The sequence below is a fragment of the Canis lupus genome, chromosome 31 (assembly GCF_003254725.2).
Source record: "Canis lupus dingo isolate Sandy chromosome 31, ASM325472v2, whole genome shotgun sequence".
NCBI lineage: Eukaryota > Metazoa > Chordata > Mammalia > Carnivora > Canidae > Canis > Canis lupus.
In genome coordinates, this window is record NC_064273.1 from 31,825,960 (window position 1) to 31,852,345 (window position 26,386).

Consider the following 26,386-nt stretch of genomic DNA (forward strand, 5'->3'; position numbering starts at 1 on the left):
AACCGATTGAGCCACCCAGGTGCCCCTGGGGATAAGTAAATTTCTGCCTGTTCCAAAGTAGTACCACAATTAACCAAACGGAGTTTTACGCTAAACGAGAAGATCTTGACAACTGCCACAGCCTGACCTGCACCTTGGGAAGACAAATCAAGAAGAGCCCCTTCTTTTCCGCCTCCCCTTTCCCACATCCCATCCAGGCTGCACTGTAGCGACTGGCTAGGAGGGGGATCTCTATTGTCCAATGTACTGGGTTTGGGACAACTGTGCCAGGCCTGGATTTATTCAGGTTTTCTAAGTTCTGTGGGTATGGGGCTGATATTATATATTGGTTGTCCCACTGACTCCCTGAGAAAGTGGGACATAGAAGTTTGGGGTTGGATCAGTTTGCTGAAGAAGTGACACCTATTCAAATGAGACCCTAGGCATCAGCTTCTGGGGAAAACCTAGGCTCCTGACTGAGATCCTGCTCAAACAGGGAAAATCAAGAAATTAGGGAGGGAAGAATTTTGGATTTGAATTCTCTTGGCTTATCATTAAGGTGGTTTCATATTTGGACTTCCATAATGAAATTCTTATTGAGAATCTAATTACTGGAGGGGGTTTTCTTAAGACTGGAAAATGTTTATACTGCATACATTTTGGGGGTATTTTATACTATTACTTGGGCTTATTGTAAAACACAGTGTTTTTTTCAAACATTTTTCTTAATTACAATATGCAGCAGGGAAATGCATTACATATCCTGGCCCTGTAACCGAAGCACAGTTTTTTCAGTTTTTTACAAAATAAAAACATCTCAGCTGGGTTTCCCATGAAAGCAGAGCCTATGACAAAAGCTGTGTGTGGGCAGTTTATTTGGGAAGTGACACTGGGGAGGAGTGAGTGGGCAGCAAGGGAGCAAAACTGAAGAGCCAATACAGGCATGCGTTGCTGAGGTCACCGTTGCCATGGTGACTGCAGCTCAGTCTCCCAAGACCTTCCGGGGAGCTGACGAAAATGAAGCTCACAACTGCTTTGATGGGGGATGGATGCCTGCCACAGAGAGCTCCATGGGGTCCTTTGGGTGTTGAGCCGCCTCTCTCCAGGGTGCACTGCTGAGTGGCACCTGTGCTGACCTGATCAAAGGGCATCAGTAGCTGGAGTAAGGGGTGGACTAGAAAGGATCTGACGTGGCCAGGTCTTCAATCAAGATATTTATCCGTACCAAGTACAATACTGTATCCTACGCTAGTTCATACACACATACACACTCTCACTCACTCTCTCTTTCTCTAGTTGAGGCCCACTAAGCAGTGGTTCTCAAAGCGAAGTCTGGAGACTCTGTTTCAGGGGGTCTGTGAGGTCAAAACCAATTTCATAAAACCATTAAGGTGCTATTTCTCTTTTCCGCTCTCATTCTCTCACGAATGTGCAGTGGTTTTCCAGAGGCTTTGTGACATGTGCTATTGGAATGGATTGAATACAGAAGCAGATAGGAGAACCCAGCTGTCTTCCATTAAGGCAGACATTTAAAGAGATTTGCAAAAATGTAAAATAATGCTACTCGCCTAGCTAAATTTTAGGAAATATAGTTATTTTTCATAAAATGTTATTTAAATATATCAAAATGTAATGGGTTTATTATTTACAAACAAGTATTTTTAAAATTCCTATTTTAGTTTCTAAATATATCCACATATATGAAAGCTCTTTGGAAACACTCTTTGTGAGTACAAAGGAGTCCTGAGATTTTTTAAAAATAGTGAGAATCGTTGCACTAAACTGACCAAGGCCCTGGAAAGAATCGAATCCCATAATTTGAGAAACATGGACATAATCTCTTGTGAGCTATAAAAACAATGTTGTTGGGAAACAATGAAAAGTTAATAGGAGGCTTGAGGTGGGTGGGATACTGGAGTTAATTAAGGGCCTTTTCTGACCCCTTTCAAAACCTTCTTAGGAGGCCTATCACTGGCCTGAGGGGAATACAAAAGGATGATTCTGGACCGGGCAAGAGTCTCACAAAGGTGGGAGGACTGCTCTGCTAACTATTCATTCTTCCAAAGAAACAGCTGTTCTCTGGTCACAGTCAATAATACTGTAGTACCTTTACATGGTGACGGATGACAACTAATCCTATTGTGGTGAACATTTTTGTAATGCATAAAAATATCAAACTGCTACCTTATACACCTGAAATTAATATAATATTGTATGCCAAATATAATTCAATGTTAAAAAGCACTAGTTACATGATATTAATGCTATGCTTCTGTTATAGGCAAGTTACTACAACCCAGATCAAGACTAACCCCTCAGCAGGTTCCCTCATGCCTTTCCTGGTAAATACTGCTATTGTGTATTTATCACCAAAGGTTAGTTTTTCCTGCTTTCGAGTTTCATATAAATGGAATCATACAGTATATATTCTTTTATGACTATTTTTTTCCCCTAACATATGTGTGTGATATTCATTCATGTTTGGCTCAGGTGGTGATCCCAGGGTTCTGAGGTCGAGTCCCACACAGGGTTCATTGCATGAGCCTGCTTCTCCCTCTGCCTGTGTCTCTGCCTCTCTCCCTGTGTCTTTCATGAATAAACGAAATCTTTAAAAAACAAAAAAACAAAAACAAAACAAAAAAACACCTAAGCACTTTAAGAAAGAATCTTAACATTGCTACAATTAGAAAAATACCTGGTATGTGCTAAGTACTCAACAAATGATTCTTTCTGTCTGAGACGCAAATCTGATGGCAAGAACACACAAATTAAACGTACCCTTCTCCCAAATCTAAGAGTTTGAATTCTAGGCCTTTAAGAAAAAACAGCAGGAAGGACATAATTGCCATTTAAAAATTGCAACATGAACGCTTCTCTGGAGGGACTTCTTGCTTTTACTGATATTTATTTTTTAAAAAGTCTGCTATATGGTAATGCAGTATTTTATTTATTCTGTTCATTAATAACTAATATTTAAAAAATTGGTTTAAAAGAAGCAACTTACTTTTTTTTAAATTTTTTATTTATTTATGATAGTCACACAGAGAGAGAGAGAGAGAGAGAGAGAGAGAGGCAGAGACATAGACAGAGGGAGAAGCAGGCTCCATGCACCGGGAGCCCGATGTGGGATTCGATCCCGGGTCTCCAGGATCGTGCCCTGGGCCAAAGGCAGGCGCTAAACCGCTGCGCCACCCAGGGATCCCGTTTTTAACATTTCAATATGGTGTGTAAGAATCAAAATAATTATGGTTAAAATCATTACATCAAAAACTTAAATGCGTGTAGTGTGAGTCTACATACAATTTAGTTTTTGGCATAATGTTCTTTGGTTGCAAGGAAGAACATCTGGTTTACTTCACTAATAGGAATATCCCTTAATGCTGGGATGGCCTCTTCTTGATATTTCTTCTGCTGTTGATTTTTAGCATAGTTATCTGTAAGAAGAGGACAAAAAGTTCTGTTTACCCAAGCAAGTTCTTCTATTCTTTCTGTGCCTTATGGAGATCCACCACATAGTTTACTAGGCTAACATCTGCATAATAACAAATACCATGTTGAACATAATTAAAAGGCTACTTAAATTCTCTCTTTAGAAGAAATGTCCCAATTAGAATGAAAATCAGGAGAGTACTTTCTGCATCTCTAACTAGTTTGAGAAATTAATATTTCATTCAACTACACAATGATGATTAAAGTCCCATCTGTGGGGATCCCTGGGTGGCTCAGCGGTTTGGTGCCTGCCTTTGGCCCAGGGCACGATCCTGGAGACCCGGGATCAAATCCCACATCGGGCTTCCGGTGCATGGAGCCTGCTTCTCCCTCCTCCTGTGTCTCTGCCTCTCTCTCTCTCTTTCTCTCTCTATCATAAATAAATAAATAAATCTTAAAAAAAAATAAAGTCCCATCTGCACATTTCTCATAGGGACAGAATTATACCCAGGCTTAGAAAATATATTTAACCCAATACCCCCACATTATTAAATCATTTGGTACATTTGTGCAAACTTAACAATGTCCCCTCTTTGCACAAATTGTCTATTTGCTGTAATTCTAGGTGAGAATGCAGGGAATACACTAGCTTACCAGAAAGAAGTCTAAAAATACTATAACTGGTTTTCAAAATACATTGTATAGGCTAATGAAAAAAAGGTGTTGAAAAGTTAAAAAAAAAGAAAAAAAGAAAAAAAAACCACACCGAGCAACTTAGACACTTCACTTCCAAAAAACCCCCCTTCACTTCCTAGAATCTAAGCAAGGTCAGGAATTTAATTTATTTTAATCTTTAGACTTAGGGGAATTAAAAAAAAAACCCTCCAAAAACACACTGTGGCTTTTCTATCTACCATAATTGGGGTCAGGTGTATACAAAGAGCCTGAGGAACATGCACACTCTCGTATCCTTCTACTGCACAAGGTCTGCATGGACCTATTTGCTATTCTTTGATCAACACTGCCCGTTTAGGATGAAATATTTTTCTCAGGCACAGTTGCTAAGGAACATATATATACTTGTGGTCTTTATGGAAAAATATACCTGCTGATTGCTGCTGTAAATAGCATATTCATCAGAATTTATTTCTGCCACATAAACATTTCCTCTGGTATAACTTTGTATTTATTTCTCCTGGGTTCTTTTTAGTGTGGTGATGTGTTATCACCTACTGCAGTCTATTCCTGGTTGCTTTTCTTGATAAAACTGCTAATACCTTGCTCTTCCCTCCCCGGCCCCCTCTCCAGCAGCTCCCTTTGATATTCATTTACCTGTGATTGTATGAATGGAGTTGAGTGGAGAGGTACTCATCATGTTTATTCCAAATAAGAGTACATAACCAATTAATATAATAATGAGGAGGTAGACGGGCAATGCAACTGCCCAATATCTGCAAAAGAATATTAAAGTAGGTAACTGTCTAAAAAGTCATCATTCTCAAGAGTCCATCACCAAGTTAAAATGCTTTTTAAATTTGATTTTTTAAAGTAATACATGTATATAAAATAGTCAAATTGTTCTACAAGGTCTGTAATGAAAAACTGCAGTCCTATATCATTCTCTACCACAGCACCATGGAAAAAGTGGGAACTCCGTCAGTTACCTCTCACCTGTCTGCAATCCATTTCCTTGAATTCTTTTGATACTTATCTGCTATCCCATTATGTGTTCCTGTAGGTTTATATCTTAAATATTTTTCTTCTATAGTGTTATCTTAGCAAGATGTTGGGAGGAAATGGAGAAAATGATGTGTTCACCTCACTATCTTGAATTATATCTTGAGGTGTATAGATAATGACCTTTGAAAGCTTTACACTTCTATACGGCTATTTGTAGATCTTAAAAGAATAAATATTTAAAATTAGGGTAGTCATAAGGAAAAATTATGATCCTTAAAAACAGGATTAATATAGATTTATTTAAGAAAAACATTAAACTTACTTTTGAGGCCAATAGGTTAAGCCTAAGGAGTTTAGCCAAGATTCAGGAATAAAAGCCCACACGAGATATAGTACTGCAGAAAGGAACAAACACAAGAATAAAGAGAAGTCAGTAAGGCATGCATCTAATTTATCAAGGTTCAGATAAAACAATAAGCTCCTGGGGTGCTTGGTGGCTCAGTCAGTTAAGCATCTAATTCTTGATTTTGGTTCTGGTCATGATCTCAGGGTTGTGGGATGGAGCCCCCATCAGGTTCTGCGCTCACCAGAGTCTACTCATGATTCTCTTTCCTCCTCTCCCTCTGGCCGTCTCACTCACACACGCTCTCTTGCTCTTTCTCTAAAATAAATGAATCTTTAACAAAAACCAAAAACCTTTTTGAAGGTTTCCTGATAACCTCAGAAATGAATTTTCTTTCCTTTCAGTCTCCTAGCTCCTTACTTACATCATTCTTATAATATCTGTGATAAAGTGGTATGTTTTGCCTTGCTGTGAAACGGACGCCTAAAAATGTCACCATCTTGCAAATCCAAAACTCTGCGCCCATTAAACAACTCCGTTTCCCATTAGACTTTTCTTTCTTTTTTAAAGATTTTATTTATTTATTCATGAGAGACAGAGAAAGAGAGAGAGAGAGGCAGAGACACAGGCAGAGGGAGAAGCAGGCTCCATGCAGGGAGCCTGACGTGGGACTCAATCCCAGGACTCCAGGATCATGCCCTGAGCCAAAGGCTCATCCGCTGAGCCACCAGGTGTCCCCCATTAGTCTTTTTTTTTAAAACATGTCTTAACTCTCACATTGTATAAGCAATTTAAGGGCAGAAATCACGTCATAGCAATTGTTGTGTTACTTGTAGCACCTAGCAATTGTATGTGTGTGTATATATATATATCAGCCATTCAACACTTTATCCCCACAAAATTGAAATGACTATAGACACTGGTTGCTCCAAGGTGAATTTATCTACTGTTGTTTCAATCCACCTCATGATTCCACCTCATCTTACAGAATATAATCTTATTTCCCTCAAGCCCAGTCTTTGTGACACCTCTTATTGGTGTAAATACGTAAAAACAACAGCTAACCCCCAAGCGCTCACCGTGGGCTAAGCACACTTCAAAGCATTTCACACGCATTATTTAATTCAATCCTTAAAACAATCCTAGGATATGTATGCCATTTTTGCCATTTTTACAGATGAAATGAAATCTCAGAAATGTCACGGCATCTGCCCAAGGTAAGGGGCAGACACAAATTTCAAACTATCCATATCAATGATGTTGAAGGAGTCATATTCTACATCGGGAGCATTAGAGACAACGGTGAACCCAAAAGACATGGCTCTGCCCTTCCTGAGCTTAAAATCTAGGGGAGGGAATAGAGACGAGTAAATTGGTATTTTCACCACATTGTGGTAAGTGCTAATGCGTAATAAACGGTGATATAAGAGCACATAAGAAGGACCTTAGCCGAGCAGCTTGGGTGGCTCAGCGGTTTAGTGCCGCCTTCAGCCCAGGGTGGGATCCTGGAGACCCGGGATCGAGTCCCACGTTGGACTCCCTGCATGGAGCCTGCTTCTCCCTCTGCCGGTGTCTCTGCCTCTCTCTGTGTGTGTCTCTCATGAATAAATAAATAAATAAAATCTTTAAAAAAAATTAAAAAAAAAAACAAAAAAACAAAAACGACCTAGCCCACACACTAGTGCTGATAGAGGTGATGTTAATGGTTTCCTGGAGGAAATGACTAAACCAGGGCCTAAATAATCAGTAGGGGAGTAGCCAGGTTAAAAATGTATACATCTGGGGCCTGAAGATAAGGAAGGAAGGAAATACAAGAAAACAGTGATCCCTGCCATGATCCACAGAGAGAACACAAAGGATCTGGTGAGGGAATTGGTGTGACTAGATAGTAGAGAGAAAAGGTGGCATGGGACAGGGTTGCAGCTTGTGATAGCTTTTAAAATGAATGAAATACAAAGAGTAGGGAAGCATAACATAAAATCATAAATGGAAGTGACTGACTTTACTTAATTGACTGAATGAACATTTATTCAACATCTACTATATGCTAGGCACTATGTAAAAGTCAAGGCTATATAGAAATAAGAGAGACAGTCCCGATTCTCACAAACTAGTGTGTAGGACAGAAATGAATCAAATGTGATGGTAAGAACTTCCCATGCATTAGCTCATTTGACCCTTTCCAAACTCTCTAGGGTGCATGGTATTATTATCCCTAATCCATTAATGAAAAAAAATCAAGGCACAGGGAATTTCAGTAACTTGCTTCAGATCTCACAGCTAAAAGTTACTGCGCTGGAATGTGAACCTAAGCAGTGTGTTCATACTATACTTACAGGCATAGCAAGAGCATTAGTAAAAACACGCAAGTGAGGAGGAGTATGATGCATCTTGGGGAAACTTTAAGCCATTTAGAGTGAATGCGGCATAAAGTGTAAGGCTCTGAGCGCTGAGAAATAAAGATGGAAATGTGAACAGATCCCAGATCATGAAATATATTGTACAAGGAACTTGGACTTTATGCTGTAAGCAATGGAGTGAACTGGATATTTTGTCTGTTTTAAACTACAAACTATCTTGTTTTAAGATAGCAAACTACAAAGAGAAATGACTATCCATACCCCAACCAGGGGTTTTAAGCAGAGGAGTCAGGGGATCAGCCAGATTAAAAAGGTATATGGTTGGGGCCTACTGATGAGGAAGAAAGTAAATAGGAGAAAATGGTGTTTCCTGCCATGATCCAGAGAGAGAGCTGTAATAATTTTTTTTAAAGATTTTATTTATTTATTCATGAGAGACAGAGAGAGAGGCAGAGACACAGGCAGAGGGAGAAGCAGGCCCCATGCAGGGAGCCCGACATGGGACTCAATCCTGGGACCCCAGGGACCATGACCTGAGCTGAAAGCAGATGGTCAACCACTGAGCCACCCAGGCATCCCAAGAGCTGTGATGATTGTGTGCAGGATGTATCTGTGGAAGAGCAGAGGCAGTAAGAAGCCCCACCAGATGTGGCAGGAGCGGATGAGTTAGGAGGAGAAGAAAAAGTGCAAGTGAAGAACAACTCCTAGGTTTTTAGAGTGGATGTCTACAAACTTCAAGCCATGGGGCACCTGGGTGGCTTAGCTGTTTAAGCATCTGACTCTTGGTTTTGGCTCAGGTCGTGACCTCAGGATGGTGGGATCAGCTCCATGCTGGTTGAGGAGTCTGCTTAAGATTCTCTCTTTCCCTCTGCCCCTACTCTGTTCTCTCTTACAAAAAAAAAAAAAAAAAAAATTCAAGCCTGAGGACACAGAGTACCTGAGCACTCCTCTACACAGCAATAAGTGATCTTCCAGAAATATAAATCTGACCAGACTGCTTGTCTGCTCAAACTCTTAGAATAAATTAGATACCTTTAGAATAAAATCCAAACTCCTTGCCAGGGCTTGCAAGAACTTAAATGTCCTGCCCACCTCTCCAATGTCCAGTCCTGGTGCCCCATGCACCAGCTCCAGACAATGTCTCAAGGCCACTTAATAGTGAGTGCTGTCTGCCTGGAATGTTCTTCCTTTCACTCTTTTAATGGATGGCTCCTTCTCTTCCATCATGTCTTAGTCAACCATCACCTTCTTAAATGAGGTGTTCCCCCTCACTTGCTATTCCAATTGTGTCCCACCCACCACACTCTCTTTACTCCCTATCATTTCCCTTTATTTCCTTCAATGCTATCATCAAAATCCGTAATTACTGTTATGGACCGGATGTGTGCATGTTCCCCAAATTCATACATTGAAGCTCGAATCCCTAAACCTAACTACCTCCCAAAATCATGAGGGTGGGGTCCCATAATGGGATTAGTGCCGTTAAAGGAAAATAAGAGACCAGGGCTTCTGTTCACTCTCCCTCCACTCTGTGAGGACACAGCAAGAGGGTGGCTGTCTGCAAGCCAGGAAGAGGGCCTTCACCAAGAACCCAACCTGCTGGTACCCTGATCTTGTACTTCCTAGCTTCCAGAACCTTGAAAAATAAATGTCTACTGTTTAAGCCTCCCAGTCTATGACATTTTGTTATAGTGGCTTGAGCAGCCTGAGAAAATTGCCTTGTTTTTAGTTCAGTAAATATTTAAACGTACAGAGAATTGTGTAATCCTCCTGCACCCACTACCTAGTTTTATCATAATTGCCAGGTATGGCCTCTGACTTCTCTATCCTATTACTTTTGCCTCACTTTCTCAGGCTTCAACCTCACTGACCTGCACCTGTTCCGTGAACTCACAGGCATGCTCTTCTAAAGGCTTCTGTACTGGCTATTCTCTGTCTGGGTGATTCTTTCCTCAGATTGCCCCATGGCTAACTCCCACTTTTCATGTCTGTGCTGAAATCTTATCTCTTAGTGAGGCATTTCCAGACTGCTGTATATAAAACAGCAACCTCCTCCCATTTCTTATCCTCCTTTCTTAATTTTTCCCCACGGTACATGTTATCATCTGACATCCTATTTGTATTACTTATTTAATTTGTTCATTGGCTATCTCCCCCTACTAGAATGAAAACCCTCTGAGAGCAGGAAATTTTTGAATATTTTGCTCCTCCTTTGCCTATAACAGTGGCGAGTAGTAAGCACTCAAGAATTTGCAGCATTAATTTTTGGTTGTGGGCCATAACCACTTCTTACTAGGTATGTCTCCCGAGGCAAGGGAAACAAAAGCCAAAATAAACTATTGGGATGTCATCAAGATGAAAAGCTTCTACTTCTATAGGGAAGGAAACAATCAATGAAACTAAAAGGCAACCTACAGAATTTTATCACCATCCTTTTAAGATGAAGAATCTAAAGGTTGAAGAGCTTAGACAAATGGTCCCGGGTGACACAGCTAGTCCCTGGAGGAGTCAGGATTTGAACTCGAGTCACAACTTCTTTAGTCTATACACTACCCTTGCCAACAGCATGGCTGGCTGTACCGATGCAGTCAGAGTTCAGAAATACTACAATCCCTCACCTCCCTTGTATTCCACAAAATTCCAAAAAGTTGGATGGGGACACTCAATCTTTCTCCTGTTTTCCTTATAATTCCTACATCCTTTCGAGGAGAGACCTGGGGCCTGCTGTGCGATCCTGGGCACATTACTGTCTCAGTAAGCATCAGTTTTCCTTATTGGAAAATAGGATCTTCCAAGAACTAAGCCAGATCTAGCAAAGTAAAGTGCACATAGCTTCTCCAGCCTATAATTCTCTTCACTTCCTGGCTCCCAGAGGCTGCACCTGCACCAACTTACTCACTCTAAACCTGTCATTCAAAACCTTCCCACACCTTTCTTCTTATTGCTGGGGAAAAACCTCACCCTGATTTCCCAGTCGGATTTCAGGTCTCTCTACTGGGTTCCCATGGCTCTTTTCACACTGTTAATTGTAGATTTACTGGTCTTGTCCAGAAAACTATGACCACAGGGACCGGGTATTACCTACTTTGCGATCCTGTCTCGTGCTGTATAAATATTTATTGACATTATTTACGCTAGTGTCGGACATATCAAACACCAAGTGCAAATTCCCTTCAGGTTTTCTTAAAAAAGAGACATAGGGGTAGAAAAGAATCACAGGTCATTATGTGCACATTCTAAGAACAAATGCAGTAATATCCTTGCCGTTGAACACAAGAACAAAAAGGCACTGGCCATCCATCAGGGAAGTACTTACTGAAGCCAAATTGGGAGCTTAAGAAAAGAACAAAGCCATAAATCGCTCTTTCTGGCAATGGCGACGGTGAATTTTCCACCATTTTCCCTGTGGCTTTAGACAATCTGTGGGAAGGAAACACAATCATCATCAATGATTTACTCCCCCTCCTCACACTGGTCTGTTGCAGCCTCATCGCTTTGCTAGGGGCACAGCCTCCGCAGCTTCCCGCCCCCACCCCCAGACTAAAGCAGGCTACGCTGGCCCCTGCACGCACATCTCCAGCACGGACTGGGCGGGCGCGGCTCCCTGCGGCAGAGGGGAGAGGAGAGGAGGGGACGGGAGAGGAGAGGAGGGGAGGGGAAGGGAGAGGAGAGGAGAGGAGGGGAGAGGAGGGGAGGGGAGAGGAGAGGAGGGGAGGGGAAGGGAGAGGAGAGGAGGGGAGAGGAGGGGAGGGGAGAAGAGAGGAGGGGAGGGGAGGGGAGGGGAGGGGAGGGGAGGAGAGGGGAGAGGAGGGGAGGGGAGGGGATGGGACGGGAGGGGAGGAGAGGGAACAGGAGAGGAGGGGACGGGATGGGGACAGGAGAGCAGAGGAGGGACAGGAGGGGAGGGGACAGGAGAGCAGAGGAGGGGAGGAGAGAGGAGGAGAGGGAAGAGGAGGGGAGTGGACAGGAGAGCAGGGGAGAGGAGGGGAGAAGAAGGGAGGGGAGGGGAGGAGAGGAGAGGAGGGGAGGGGAGAGCGGAGGAGAGGAGGGGAGGGGAAGGTCGGGGAGGAGAGGGGAGAGGAGGGGAGGGCCGCGCGCCGCTCCCGCCCCCGCCCCCGCCCCCGCCCCGCAGGCTTCGCCTCCCTGCAGAGAGGGCACAGCACGGCCGGGACCCGGTCCTGCCCCCCCCCGGGGGGCTTCCGTTTCTCATTCTAGGGTAGAGGTGTGGGGGGGCAGGCCCTCGACCTGGGGCGTTGGAAGCGCCCACGCAAGCCCCTCCCGACAGCTCGGCCGCCTCCGCGCCCAGTCCCCTGCGCAGGCGCCTTCCGAGGAGCCTCGGCGGGGGCGAGAGGGGAAAGCCGAAGGAAAGGCCGGGCGGCCGCGGCGCCCCCTCCTCCGACCCCGGCGCAGGCGCAGGCGCAGCGCGACCCTCGTCCGGCGGATCGCTGGGCTCGCGGCCGCGGAGGGGGCGGGGCGGCGGCCTGCGCCTGCGCCTGCGCCTGCGCGCTGCCCACGTGACGCGCCTGCCGCCCGCGCCGCCGCCCGCTCCCGCCCGCCCGCCGGCTGACGTGGAGGGCCCGAGGCGGCGGCGTCGGCGGCGGCCCGCGTCCGAGGCTCGCGGGCGGCGGGCCCCGGTGAGTGCACATCTGGCGCGCGGCGGGGCTCCCGGATGTGTCACCTTGTCGCGCTGCAGCCGAGATGCCCGGGGAGAGGGGCCCTGCACACCCCCTCCGTGGGTGTGTGGTGAGTGTGGGTGTCGCTCGCTGTGGTGCCCGCGGTGTGTCTGCGTGGGTCGGGGTGCGGGGGCGCTGGGGGTGTGGCCGCTCCTGTCGGACCCAGGGGGTGTGTCCCCGTTGTCTCACGGCCCCCTTCGGCGAGCTCGGACCCCCCCCGCCGCCCCGGGGTGAGGGTGGGAGTGGCCCCTTTGTGCGCGCGTCCCCTGCCCCGCCGCCCGCGCTCTCGTCGGGAGGGCGACACCCCTGCAGGCCTCGGGGGCCGGGGCCGGGCTGCGGGCACGCGCCTGCGTGTGGCTTCCTTTGTGTCGCGCCCGTTCTGGGTCGCGGCGGGGGCGCCTCGAGCTCGTGGGGGGGGGGGGCGCCCTCTGCGTGTCCGCGCCCCGCCCCCCTCCTCCTCCCCATTCCGGGGACTGCGCCTTCTGCAGTCCTGACCCCGTCCTAGAGCATCCCCCACCCCCGTGCCTGGGCCCTGAACCGGGGTCTGCCTTCCCTCGTGCGCGTTCCTGAACGCTCGTGTGCCTCCCGTCTGCGCCCCCCGTGTTGGTGACAACCGCAGTCGAGGCCCGGGGGCGGCTTCTCTCCCAGGGAGGGGACCTGGAGGTGGGAGGTGGGAGGTGGGGGTGGTGGGAAAACCAACCCAGCGCTCCCCCCTCCTCCTGGGAGCATCCTCCCTCCCTCCGCCCGCCCCCGACGAGGGTGGGAAGGGGGAGACGGCGGCGGGAGTGTTGACGACATCGAGTGTGGCTTGTGCAGCCAGCTTTTCCTGGGGACGAAATTGGGGGGGGGGGGAGTCCAGGGCCAGAAATGGAGCCAAAGCGTAGGTGAATTTTGGCTGGTGACGGTGCAGAGTGCTTTTTCCAGAAGCGCCGTAGACGCCCAGAGCCCTTCAGTTGCAAAGACGCCTTTTGCAAAATACACACACGTACATGCCAGTTGGGCAAATGCATTGTCGCTGTGCCTGGGCGTCCTTGGTATAATGCATCACGGGTTCGTCTAGCGTTTGATGGCGTTCGCATAAATTCCCTCTCTCGATTCTGCCCAACATCCTGGCGAGGGCACTCAGTAGACATCGTGCAGATTTTTACTCCTCCCTTGGCAGCAGTTTTCTCATAGTCACAGCTCTAGTTAGGACTTTTTTTTTTTTTTTTTTTTTTATTGCAAGAAATGGGCATTTTATCCTAAGGGAAATGGGGTTTGTTACAAGGATACACAGGGAAAGAAACCTCTGGGATCGATTAAAGATCCACCTCCTACGCTGCTGCTTGCTCAAAGGCTCGTGCTCTGCGCTCGAAGGCTGTGTTTTGCTATTATTTCTTTCTGTTCATTTGATCAATTTTCTTACCTTTGCCTAATTTCCCTTTTTTTTTTCTTTTTAATTTCTGGAGTATTTCTCATATACGATACAAAGGGGGGAATCTAACCAACCCACGACTCAGATTTGCAAATGTAATTGTTTTGCCAAATTTGCTTCAGATCCTTTTTTATTTTAAGAGATAAAATTGCAGATACTGGAGGCGCTCCGAGTACCTGCCCCTCCTTCTCTAGAGGTAGCCACCGTCTTCAGATTTGTGCGTATCATTCCCTTGCGTATTCTAGAGTTGGTTCACAGTGAATCCATAAACAATATGCAGTGGTATGTGTTTTAAATCTGAATGGTATTAAATGATATTAAATCTTTTTGCAACTTGCTTTTTTTGATCAGCATCAAATTTGGGGATTTATATACAAATAAATTGGTTAATTGTGTGATCTCTGGTTCATTCATTTTAATTGCTGGTGTAGAATTCAATTGTATGAATATACCATACTTTATCCATTTCCCAATTGATGGACTTTGAAGTTGTTTCTGGTTTTCGACTCTAAAAACAATCCTGCAGGAAACACCTTTGTACTTGTCTGCTTGCGCACACATTTGAAAGGTGTATCTAGGAGATAACACCTCATAGAGTTGCTGGATAGTAGAATATGTGCATCTTCAACTTAACTAAATATCACAGAAGCTCTCAGAATGATTGTACTAATTTTCACTCTCACTGGTATTGAGTGAGGACACCCATTTCCTCACATCCTTGCTAATATTTTATGTTACTAGACTTTTACTTTTTTTGTCTCTGCTATACTGACCAGCTTCCTTATAACTTTAGCTTATGGCTAAATTTGCTTGTAGCCACCTTGGCTTTTGCTCTAGCTATGTGTCAGATGGGTTCATCTCTCACAGCTAACTGGCTCAGTCTTTATCTCAAGTGGTCTTCATAAGATTAAATCCAGTAAAAATTTATTTTGCACCTATGGTTGATGTAAAGATAGTAATTTCCATAGTATGTTTTATGTACCTCTCTAGTGGCAGTTGAGGTGATGTAATTTTAAAAATATGATGAATGGTTTTGAAAAATCCTTTTTTCTTCTTTAATGTAATATTTGGTACAGTCAAACCACATGTAACAAAAATAAAAAATTATATGTGACGTATATGCAGGTTGTGAAGCAAAACAGTAAAATGAACACCAATCAATACACCACTCAATCCAAGAATCAAAATGACCAGTATTATATGTGCTCACCTCCAGAGTGACTATCCTGAATTGTCTGTCATTCCTTGCTTTTTAAAAATGATTTTGTCAGATATGTGTATATCCCTCAACAATGTATTTTATGGTTTCTATTGTTTGAGATTTAAAAAAAAGGAATTCTGGATACAGTTTTCTAAGACTTGCTTATTTCATAAGCTCAATGTTTCTCAGAGTCACTGATATTGAGTAGAGATACAAGTCATTAATTTTCACTGCTGTGTAATATTCCACAGATGAATATAACACAGTGTATACAGTTCTTCTTGACGGTTTGGCTCTTTCTAGGTTTTGCTATTATGAAGATTCTTGTACCTATCTTCTGGTACACAGTTATAAGAATTTCTCTTAATTTTCATCCTGATATATGACCCCCAACGGGGTAATGATATTTCTAGGGAGTACTTGGGGGAGAGTAATATTATTGAATCAATTTTTACTGTGTACTCTTTCTTAAAATTGATAATGCCCGAGGCCTGTGTTAGAGGCCTCCCGTTCTACTTTCCACCTTACCTTTCCTAGTAGCACTTCTACCTTAAGATAAGGAAGGCATACCACTTGTCCATATGGAGTATTTCTAAGGCATTGTCCCAAGCAGAAAAACTCCATGGAAAACAAAGAGGTAATTCAAAATCCTATATTCAGTATATAAGTAAACATATTGTATGTTACATATATAATTAAATATATTGCAGGTCTGATATATAAACAAATCATATATATATGTAAGTCATATATGTATATAGTGTTAGAGAAAGCTTTTTCTAATCCAGGTGCTTCCCGTCTCAAGAGTGACATTTGCAATACATTTCACATTTTATGTCTAATTATCGGTGTATATAGTAATTTTTGATCAATTCTATGCTATAACAGTTTAGGCCAATGATATGTCAGTTTTTTTTAAATGTCCCAAGAAATTCATCATTTGCAATTATTTAAACTTGGGCTGAACACTTTTAGATGTCATCTTAGTGTGAACATGATTTAAAACATTTTTAGTGGTTTGTGAGTAAAGAAAGTTGGAATACTGCGATGGTAAGCTATTTGCTAGAAGTCAAATCCCTGGGTTATGGGGTATGAATGTTCAACTTTACCAAATGGTTTTCTGAAGTGATTGTACCACCCTGTATTTTGGCCAGCAGTTTTGTCAATTTATATACTTTGATAAGCAGTGTATAAGAGTTATAGCTGAGTCATATCTACTTCAACACGTATCCTCAGATATCTTGATATTTCCCAACCAAATGGATATGAAAGAATGTGTCATTGTGATTTTAATTTGCATTTCTTTGTTAATGAGTTTGAACATCTTTTCAGATGTTTATGAACTCTTTCTCTTTTGTGAAATATCTGGTCATCTTTTACCCATTTTTCTCTTGGGTTGTCTTTTAAAACTAATAAACTGGTAACACTGATCTTTTATTGATTGTATGCACTGTAAATATCTTCTTCCAGTTCATGGCTTGTCTTTTTATTTCTTATGGTGTGTTTTGGTGAACAGAAGTTCTTAATTTTCATGTAATCTAATTGGAGACTTTACCTCGCTTTGGAATTATAAAGACATTCTCCTGTGTTTCTTTTTAGAAGTTTTAAAATGATGTCTTTCACATTTAAATTCATAATTCATCTGGTATTGATTTTTGTGTACAAGTGAGGCAGTGATCCACATTCATTTTTTTCCTCCCTGTGGCTGCAGCTGTCTCATACGATGCATGGAATTGGCCCTCTGTTTACCAGCATGGTTTTGTTTCTGACCCCTTTTTGTGCCACTTGACTCCTTCACTGTCTCTGTGTTAGATCACGCTTTCATGATTAATCCTTTAGCTTTACCAGAAATCTTGCTATTGGGGGCAGGAGGTCTTGAGTCTCAGATGTTCTTGGACCTTTGTTCTTGTTTTAAGAATCAACTTATCACATGATGTGAAAAACTCTTTGGGAATTAATTGGAATTATTGAATCAATATGTGGAGAATTGAAATCTTTAAGATTTTGAGCGTTCCTGTCTGAGAACATGGTATGTATTTCATTTATTTAGGTTTTTAATGTCTTTTAATGTGGTTTTATGATTTTCTCCATACAGATCCAACAGTTTTAAAATGTTGATTCTGATGTTTCTAGTTTTGTTGCTTTTATAAATGGTGTTATTTTTTAAGATTCTATTTTCTCACTTTATTGTTAGCTAAATAGAAATTTAATGGATTTTTATATTAATCTTTAGCCATCACTTGAAAAACTTTCATTATTTCTAATAGAATTTCTGTAATTCTTTTGAGTTCTGTGTGAATAATTGTATCATTGCAAATATTGACACTTGGTTCTTCCTTTCAATTATTTTCCCTTCAAATTTTTTTTCTGGTCTTAATATGATGGCATACTTTTACATCTGTGTTCAATAGAAATGATTATCGTTGTTAGAAGTGATTATAGTAGGTATACATGTCTCATTCCTGATTTTAAAAGGAATGTTTCCCCATTAAAAATGTGTTATTAATTAGGGGAGTCTTTGCAATTTTGTCACATGCTTTTCTACATGGGATAGAAAAACTCAATATTTTGTGGTTTTCTTTTTTAATTTATTAAATGAAATGGGTTTCAATTAATATATTTTAAAATTCTTAATTCTCTTTTGTGTTCTTTACTAAGATAAACCCAAGTTGATTTTAGTGAATTGTCTTTTCATGAACTACTGGAATGAATTTGCTAATATTTTATGTAGGATTTTTGTATCTGAGTGAAATCATCTGTCATTTTTCTTTATTGACAATTTTGTCTGATTTTGGCATTAAGGTTACACTGACCTTATACTAATCAGAGAATAGTTCTTTTTGTTGTTGTTCCCTGGGAGTTTGCATTAGAGTGATTTGTTTCTTAAAAGTGATTAGAGGTTGGAATTTACCTCTAAGATCATTTGGATCTAATGTTTTCTTTGTAGATGGATTGTAAATTGTTAATAATTTAGTAGTGATTAGCAGTTGAATAGTAATAGGACTACAGATTTTGTTTCTTTTTAATTTGGTAAGTTTAAGCAATTTGTCTTTTCAACAAAAATTTTAAGTTGTCATCAAGTTCATGGTATTTTCTTAATTACTTTTTAAATTTCTGCTTTATCTATTGTTAATGTTCCCTTTCTCGTTTTGAATATTATTTGTGTGTGACTTTTCTTTTTTCTTTATTAATTTTGTCAAAAGTCTAGTTTAGTAATCTAGGCAAGTGATTAATTTTTGGCCTAATTCTGTTACATTTTTGTGTTTTAGTTCATTGATTCTTTTTCTTTTACTTACCTCTTTTTCTGTGTTTGGACTTACCCTTATGTGATTTTTCTAACTTAAATTGCATTCTCAACTCATTAATTTTCAGCCATTGTTATTTCCTAGTGTAAGGAAGTTATTAGGCTGTAAACTTGCTTAAAATTTATTTTGATTTATCTAACATTGTTTAATTTATAGTGTTTTTATTGTCAAATCTAAGTACTTTTAAAATTTTTCATTTTGATTTCTTTGACTTACATGTTTTAAACTTTCCTTTGAAACATGTTTTTTAGTTTCTAAATGTATCTACACTAACATTTATTTCTATTATTCATTTCTAGATTGTGTTATCAGAGAATATAGTATGTATTTTATCTTTTAAAAAATATTTGCTTGCCCTGGACTTCTGGCCCTGTACATAGTGAATTATAACTTTTCAGTGTGTACTTGTGACATATATTCTCTAATTGTTATATATCTGTTAGATCAAGGTTGTAAATTATATGCTTTAGACTGTCTTTATTAATTTCTGTTTCACTTGTTATCGAGAGAGATGTGTTGCAGTCATCTCTTTTTCTTGACTTTTTTCTTAACTTTTTTTGATGTATTTTGAGACTTTGATTAGTTACATTTAACATTATTTTCCTCATAGATTGAACCTTTTCTATTATGCTGTGATCCTCTCCATGCCTAATTTTGCTTTCTGTCTTAGCATCTATTTAGTCTGTCCCACCTTCGTTTGGATGGTAATACACCTGGAATGCCCTTTTCTCTTATTTTACTGTCATTTTTTTTTTAATGTCCTTAAATTTTAGGTGTCTGTTATAAAAAATATATTACAGGGCTTTTCTTTTAATCTAGTCAGCTAGTTTGTGTTTTAATTAGTATTTTTTTTTTAGAAATTAATTCAAATCTATTGATAGCTCAATTTTTATCTAAAACTACTTTCCACGGTGCCTGGGTGGCTTAAGTCAATTAAGCATTTGACTTTGGGTCAGGTCATCATCTCAGGGCCCTGGGATAGAGCCCCGAGTTGGGTTCCATGCTTAGTGGGGAGTCTGCTCCCTCTCCCTCTGCTTGTGCGCATGTGTATTTTTTTTCTCTCTCAAAAAAAATTTTTTTTTCATCTTACCCTTGTTCTTGAGAGATAGTTTCATTGGGTATATAGGTCTATCTAGGTTGATAGATTATTTTCTGTCCACATGGGAAAGATATTCTACATTCAAAGCCTCTTGCCAGTTTTATTTTTTTTTACTTGGAAGAAAATATTCTTTTTCTTCTGGTTGCATTAAATTTTCTATTTTTGGTCCTATGTCATTTCCTTTCTAAGTCTGCTGGAGATATCTTTTTATTTATCCTCTTGAATACACGTGTTTCTTGATTTTGAATTTTGTCTTTCATTAAGTCCAGAGATTCTGAGCCTTGTAATAAATATTATTTTATCTCGCTTTGATTTTATCTATTTTCTTCTTCTGGAAGTTTAATTGGATGTACATGTGTTGAATTGTTGGCAGATCAATTACTTTTCATCTTTCTTAGTTTTCATTTCCTTGTTTCTTTACCAGAATTTCCAGTGCTAGGTGATTTCATTAGGCACATCTTGTAGTTCATAATTTCTCTTCATCTGTGCTTAATCTTCTTTTACTGAATCTATTTTTTTCCTTTTACTTTTAACAGTTATATTTTTTATTTCCAGAAGTTCCACTTCTTTTTTTAGATTCCCAAGTCTTTTATAGTCTTATGTTGCTTGCTCTTTTTTCTGAATCTATGGGTATTCTGTAGGCTGTATATGGCAGTCAATCCAAAGTCTGATGTCTTTAGGGGTCTAAATTCATTGCCGTTCTTTCTGTTGTCTCTCCCTCATGGTGGGTTGTCACCTCCTTTGCTTGATGATCTTTGGTTATGAACTCCTATTTGATTGATCTTTCCCTGAAGCATCTTGAGAGTTTGATTTGTGCTTTCCTCCTGATTTGTATCGGCTTCCATTGGAAGCCAGGGAGTTTGCATGGCTCAGTTTCCTCACTTTGCTTCTGGCCCAGAGCTCAGTGTCCATTATTGCTCTTGGCATTACTGTTTGTAGCTCTTGACTGTCAGCTTTAGTTTTTAGCTAGAGGTTTATTCCTTTTGGGGAGGAAAGGGTGGCTTTAAATGTTCCCTATTTCTATGAGCTATGAGCTCAGCAAAATTATAAATTTTTAAAATCTAGAACCTACTTTGTTTTGCAATGAGAGTCCCCCATTAGTTCTTTGTAACTGTTGGGATTAGAAGTCCTTTACATTAATGTTTAATTTTAGCAGTGTGTTTACTTGAGTTTGTATTAGGAAAAAAACAAACAAACGCGTCCTACCAAGTGTAAGATTTATTGTGATACCAAATTTTCTATTAAAATGAATTTACATCTAAGTTAGAAGTTGAGTTAGTCTCAAGAAAAAATATTGAATAACAGTAGCATAGGTGGTGGGGTGGATTTTGCAACGTTAGAAAACGTTTATTTATTTAAACGTAGAAATTTGGGGAGTGTGAATAAAAGATTTGGGAAACACTGAGCTAGGGAATCAAGGTGAGTAGGGCACAGTGTATCCTCTGGGCTTAACAAAGATAAACCAGTGATGACCAGTGTGAGAACTGTCAAAGAGATATGGACAGGGTACTCTGGGCTTACAGAGAAGAGATGCAGAAACTTGGTAGTAGTGAGAAATGCATCCCAGAATTAAGTATTAAGGATTGGTAAACAGGTGGTTGCAGAATAAGGTTCATGAATCAGAAGCAGTTGAGTATGAATGGCTTCTAAGTTGCATGTCATGAAGTGACTGAAAATAAAAGCAGGAACAGGATTACAAAAGCCTTACATGCTATGGATGGGAGTTTGAACCTTATTCTGAAGATGAAGGGAAGCTACTGAATGACTTTTAAGCACTGAAATGTTATCAGAGTTTTAGAGGGTGCCAGAGTCAAAGGCAAGTCACCAGCTAGAAAGCTGCTTGTTCAGTTAGTTCAGAGGAGAAAAAATGAAACAATTAAGGCAGTGTCACTGGCAGGAAGAGGTGTACGTGTGCCTATTTTAGGTTTCTTTGGTGGATGAAAATGACAGGGCTTTGTGGTCAGGTGAATAGGAATGTTGAAAAAGACTGCGGAGCCTAGATTGAATCCCAGGGAGCTACTCTGGTTAACTAGGTGGCATGTAGAGCAACTGACTGCTAACACACAGAGGAAAGAGGAAAGAACTTGGTTTCATCTTTTTGTTTTTGAGGAAAAAGATAAGTTCATTTTTGAACTTAATCCGAGAGGCTTGTGAGACATCTTAAGATTCAATAACATGTTGACAGGGACTATAGAGATGCAACAAATCCTGGAGAAATTAGAGATTCAGCATTTGGGCGTGTGTAGCCATTGTTTGCTACAATGAAATATGAGATATTTAAAGTGGCACGTAGATTTTTTAATAGTTAAGAATTTAATGTGTGTGAAAAACGTAAGTTGTACATCAAACCTATGATGTCATGGATATCATGTAGGCCAAGTGAGCCCAATAAAAGAGAAATACTGGTAAATAAAAATACATGTGTTATGTGGAAATGGTAAAAATCATGGTGAAGCTATGCAAATAATGGAAGTTCAGAAAGTGCTGTTTTAAGCCATGGGTGTGGTGGATAAGGTCACCGAGGAGAGAGTAAGCCTGAAAAGAAAAGAGAGTTAACATTTGGGTGGCGGGGAATGGAGAAGAAGAGCCCATGGAGACTGAGGAAAAGCAGCCAGAAGAATAGGAGGAGAACCAGGAGAAGATGGTCTTTGGAGTCCAAATGAAGAGTTCTGAGGAGGAGGAAGTGGTCAACAGCGTCAAGTAAGTTGTAAGCTGAAAAGTGCTCTTTGGACTTAGCATTAAGGCAGACCATTTAGCTGGAAGCATCCAAACAGTGGATTTTTAGAAATACTCCTCTAATATTAATGTTAATGATAGCTGATATTTCTAGCATTTCCTATATGGCATGTACTGTTCTAAGCACTACAAATGTGTTAACTGGTTAATCAGGTAGGTAGTATTGCTCTTGCATTTGATACATGAGAACTGAAATACAGAGAGGTTAAGTAACTTGCCCAAGATCACACATTCAGGAAATGGGGGAGCCATGATTCAGTCCCACGCAGTCTGGTTCCAGAGTCCATGCTCTTAATTAACCTCTGTGCCAGTCACCTTGTTGATTAAAACAAAATAGAAAATAATCATATCAGTGTCTAATTATAGTGTAGTTGGTATAGGGTGTGCTATCACTGAAGTCAGCCAGGCTGTGAATGACCAGCTTGATGTCACAGCGGCTTAGTCTGCTGTGTATGAGCACATTAACTATATTGTAATCCATGCCACAATGGTGATGTGTAGGCTGTGACAGAGTTTTTTGTTCTTTTTGTGTGTATATGTATATATATTTATATATATATGTATATTGCTGTGAGGATATATATGTATACACATACACACACAAAATGTAAAGCGAATGAGTTTAAAAGTGTATTTATTTCCCAGAGAGCATGTGTTCCATTTTACATGCCACACTTGGGTCCTAAAGTGTCTGTTTTTTTTTTCACTTTTGGAGTTAAATTCCCTAAATTCTGGAAATATTGCTCATCCAGAACAGGTCAGGTTCCAGACCTGATAACCAGTCTATTGTAGAAGGTCACTAATGACCTCATTGTAAGCAGTTTCCCTTGAATGGCAGAGGTGGAAACCCATTTGCAGAAAGCCAAAAGTGAATGAGAATGGAAGATTTGAATGGGAGAGAAGGGAGGAACAATTCGTGATGAAGATGAAGACTGTGTAGGAGATAAGGGGACACAAGAGCTATATGACTCTTGGTTGTGGTCAAAGGAGCTAATCAGAGTTAAAGATTTAAAAACTGGTTTAGACCTGCACCATGATCTGAGATGTAGCCTTGGGAAGGAAGAGCCTGGGTGTCCTGGGCAGTGAAGATCATTTTAATCAAGGAGGTGAACAGGAGGCTGGGGTCTTGAAGGGATTGTCTTCATGGGCCTTGATGTGGCTGGGATGTTGAGAGTTTGGAAGAGAGAGGGGAACACTCAACTAATAGCCAGTGTTCTTGAACAGGACAACAAGTGAGAACTAAGTAGGTGGCAATGACAAGGAAAGGTAGATGTGGTGAAATAGAGTGAGAGAGACTGTGGAATCAGAGGACCTATGTTTGAATCCTTCTAGCTTGATGAGCTTGAGCAAATTACTGAATTTTACTCAATGCTTCCCAGCTGTACCCTGCAGGTGATGATGATTGGACCTGAGAATTGCTGTGAGGATGAACGAGATAATGTATATAAAAATAATTGGTACAATGTGTGACAAATAGTTAGCTAGGAAGATTGTTATTGTTCTCATACTGTGAGGTTTTCATACAGCAAATTGGACCTAAGAAGAATTAAAGAAACATATTTGTATTTTAAGGACTGATGGTGGTCTTGCTTAGGAAAAAAGAAACTTGGTTTGTCCTAACAATAGCCGGATAATAGTGGTGAAATGGAAAGGTCTAAGAAATGGTGTTGATGTGGTTCTAGTGATGATATGAAAAGGCGGCCATTACTTGGGCAAGAGTTAGAAGTGCTGCCATGCTGCATTTTTCAGTGATGTTTAGGTTTTGTAGCTGTTCTCTGATAGCTATAAATCTTTATTATTGAACTTTATTCCAGAAAGAAGCCTTAGTCTGAAACTCCAGCCCTAATTTCCATTTTCCCCCATTGAAATAATCCTTTTCAAAACACAGATGATATGTTTGATAATACGAGGCTGTTGATAATATGAGGTTTTTTGCCCACCTTTGCAATCTAGCAGTGCTGTGTGTTGCAGTTGTAAGAGTGCCAGATGCAGCAATTGTTAGGAGGATGGAAGTCTGGATGTGGCTCTGGGGAGTTAGGAGATTGATGAGCTTGCCCTGTACCACTTCAACTCTGCCCCTTTGCCCAAGACAGGAACACACATAGATGGACGGATAGGAGAATATGAGCAGCAGATAAACCATTTTCTCAGTGGAGTCAGGATTCACTTCTGGCCAGGGGGTTGAGAATATGGCAGTTTGTGTGTGGTGAAATGGCATATTTCACAGGATGCAATAAAAGCAGATGGGGTAAAAGGGCAGCAATGGAAAGATGTCTTTTGTTCATTCAGCAATTATTCAAGGGTTTTACCATGTGCTGGGCACATACAAAAGTGAGTAAGATACCCTTAATTATCTTCCATCTAAAGGAGACATGTAAACAAATAAGTTCAGAGTAGAGATGGTGACTGTGTGATCCTAAGGGAAAAAAAGAGATTAAACTGATATTTGAAGAGAGTTGGGCAAACAGTAGCTGAGGATGAGAATCTTCCAGAGCTCAGTGTTCTTACTGATTTTTTGGGGAGGCCTAAGTTCGAAGGATTTTTCTAATAAACCATATAAGCCAGGAAAACTGCTTCTCATATTTTCTCGAATGATTTAAGTACTGATTTGGGTTTATGTTGTTTCCTTAGGATGGTACAGCATGGATGATTTTGCCCTGGGAGATTTCACTATAGCAGATGATGCTTTGTCAGAAGATTGCCCTTATGTGGACGGTTGTGTCTTTGCTCCTGAATTTATGTCCAATGATTATGTTCGTGTGACTCAACTTTACTGCGATGGGGTGGTGAGATTTGTTGCTCTTTTGTTTTAATGCTGTGTCTTAAGGCCTATTATTTTGAGAGATTAATGTGAGATTGTATTAGTTTCTGGCATACAACATAATGACTTAAGATGTGTATATGTTGTAAAATTATCACCCCAAGAAATCTAGTTAAAACTACACCCATTACTATTCATAGTACAGATCTTTTATTTTTATTATGCTGAGGACTTAATGTCTACTTTTTAAAGGTTTTTTGATTTAGAGTTATGGGAGTAAAGATGTTTTTGTGCTACAAAACTTTTCACAGGGAGGTACAAATTTGATTTCATAAGGGAAAGGAAGCAGTGACTTAACAACAAGAATGTGCGGTACCAGAGAATGAGTGATGGGGAAAGATGGTTTTCTGACTGGAGATTAGAAAGGCTCTCAAGAGACAGCTGTAGATGCAGACCCCTGGGGGAAACACTTGGGAAAAAAGCCTAAAGATTCACCGGTTGAAGATATAATCAAAGTATATAAGTAAATGTGCACTCAAAAGTTTATTAGTTTAGTACTGATAGTCCTTACATTAAAAATTGAAAACTACTTTTGCATTTCACTAGAAAAAATAAAAAGAATTTTTTTTTGTTTAGGGTATGCAGTATAAAGATTTTACCCAAAGTGAGAGAAACTTAGGTGAGTACATTGGTATTTTTTATTTTATTTATTATTATTATTTTTTACATTGGTATTTTAATTTGTTGAGAGATTGTTGTGGGAAGTTCATCCATTCACATCAATGTAACAGTCCTACATAGTTTTCATTTTTATTTTTTATTTTTTGATTTATGTATTTTTAATTGAGGTATAGTTAATATGCAATATTATAGTAGTTTCAGGTGTACAACAGAGTGATTGGCATTTATACATGTAAATGAAATGCTTACCATAAGTGTAGTTATATGTTATTGTACAAAGTTATTGTGTTACTGACTATATTCCCTATGCTGTCTGAACTTTACATCCCCATGATGTAGTTTTTCATAAGTGGAAGTTTTACCTCTTAGTCCTCTTCATCTATTTTGCTCATCCCCTTCCTATTTACCTTTCCATATCCATTGTAACCTTTTCTCTATTAACAGTGTTGATTTATTCCAAAATGAGGCATAAAATATTAATTTAAAACTTTTTCTTAATTAAGAATTTGACATCTGTAATATGTGGTGTAGTAAACCAGTTTCTGTCCTGCAAGATTATTGTGATGCCATTAAAATATACATCTTCTGGCCACTTCTGTTTCAACGTCAGCATAGTTCTATAATATCACGGTTACACCCCTGTGTGGAGGCCACGTAAGTTGCTATATGTCGTTTGTTTTGTATAAACAGTAATAAACATGTTGACCATTCTTGAGGAATGCCAA

General features: G+C 40.5%; 2 protein-coding genes across 13 annotated transcripts in view; one reads left to right on the top strand and one right to left on the bottom strand.

Annotated features, from left to right (window-relative positions):
* Nucleotides 1-2,979: 2,979 nt before the first annotated feature.
* The window catches only part of LOC112661900 (phosphatidylinositol glycan anchor biosynthesis class P), a 79,276-nt gene continuing 55,869 nt past the window's right edge, over nt 2,980-26,386 (bottom strand). The window contains exons 1-5 of one of the 4 annotated variants that reach the window (XM_025450005.3): nt 12,470-12,599; nt 11,108-11,211; nt 5,411-5,483; nt 4,741-4,859; nt 2,980-3,413 (exon numbers count right to left, since the gene is read on the bottom strand). In XM_025450005.3, coding sequence (XP_025305790.1) covers nt 3,283-3,413; nt 4,741-4,859; nt 5,411-5,483; nt 11,108-11,189 — 405 coding nt within the window. In that variant the 5' untranslated portion in view covers nt 11,190-11,211; nt 12,470-12,599 and the 3' untranslated portion in view covers nt 2,980-3,282. Of the gene's footprint in view, nt 3,414-4,740; nt 4,860-5,410; nt 5,484-11,107; nt 11,212-11,363; nt 11,732-12,036; nt 12,264-12,469; nt 12,600-26,386 lie in introns of those variants that run through there. The other 3 variants (XM_025450008.3, XM_025450006.3, XM_035709375.2) reach the window with 3 other exon arrangements.
* Nucleotides 12,337-26,386, top strand: part of TTC3 (tetratricopeptide repeat domain 3) — a 117,044-nt gene continuing 102,994 nt past the window's right edge. For 2 of the 9 annotated variants that reach the window (XM_025449996.3, XM_025450000.3), the window contains exons 1-4: nt 12,401-12,534; nt 24,851-25,005; nt 25,617-25,659; nt 26,165-26,315. In XM_025449996.3, coding sequence (XP_025305781.1) covers nt 24,862-25,005; nt 25,617-25,659; nt 26,165-26,315 — 338 coding nt within the window. In that variant the 5' untranslated portion in view covers nt 12,401-12,534; nt 24,851-24,861. Of the gene's footprint in view, nt 12,541-13,664; nt 22,184-24,850; nt 25,006-25,616; nt 25,660-26,164; nt 26,316-26,386 lie in introns of those variants that run through there. The other 7 variants (XM_025450001.3, XM_035709369.2, XM_025449999.3 and 4 more) reach the window with 6 other exon arrangements.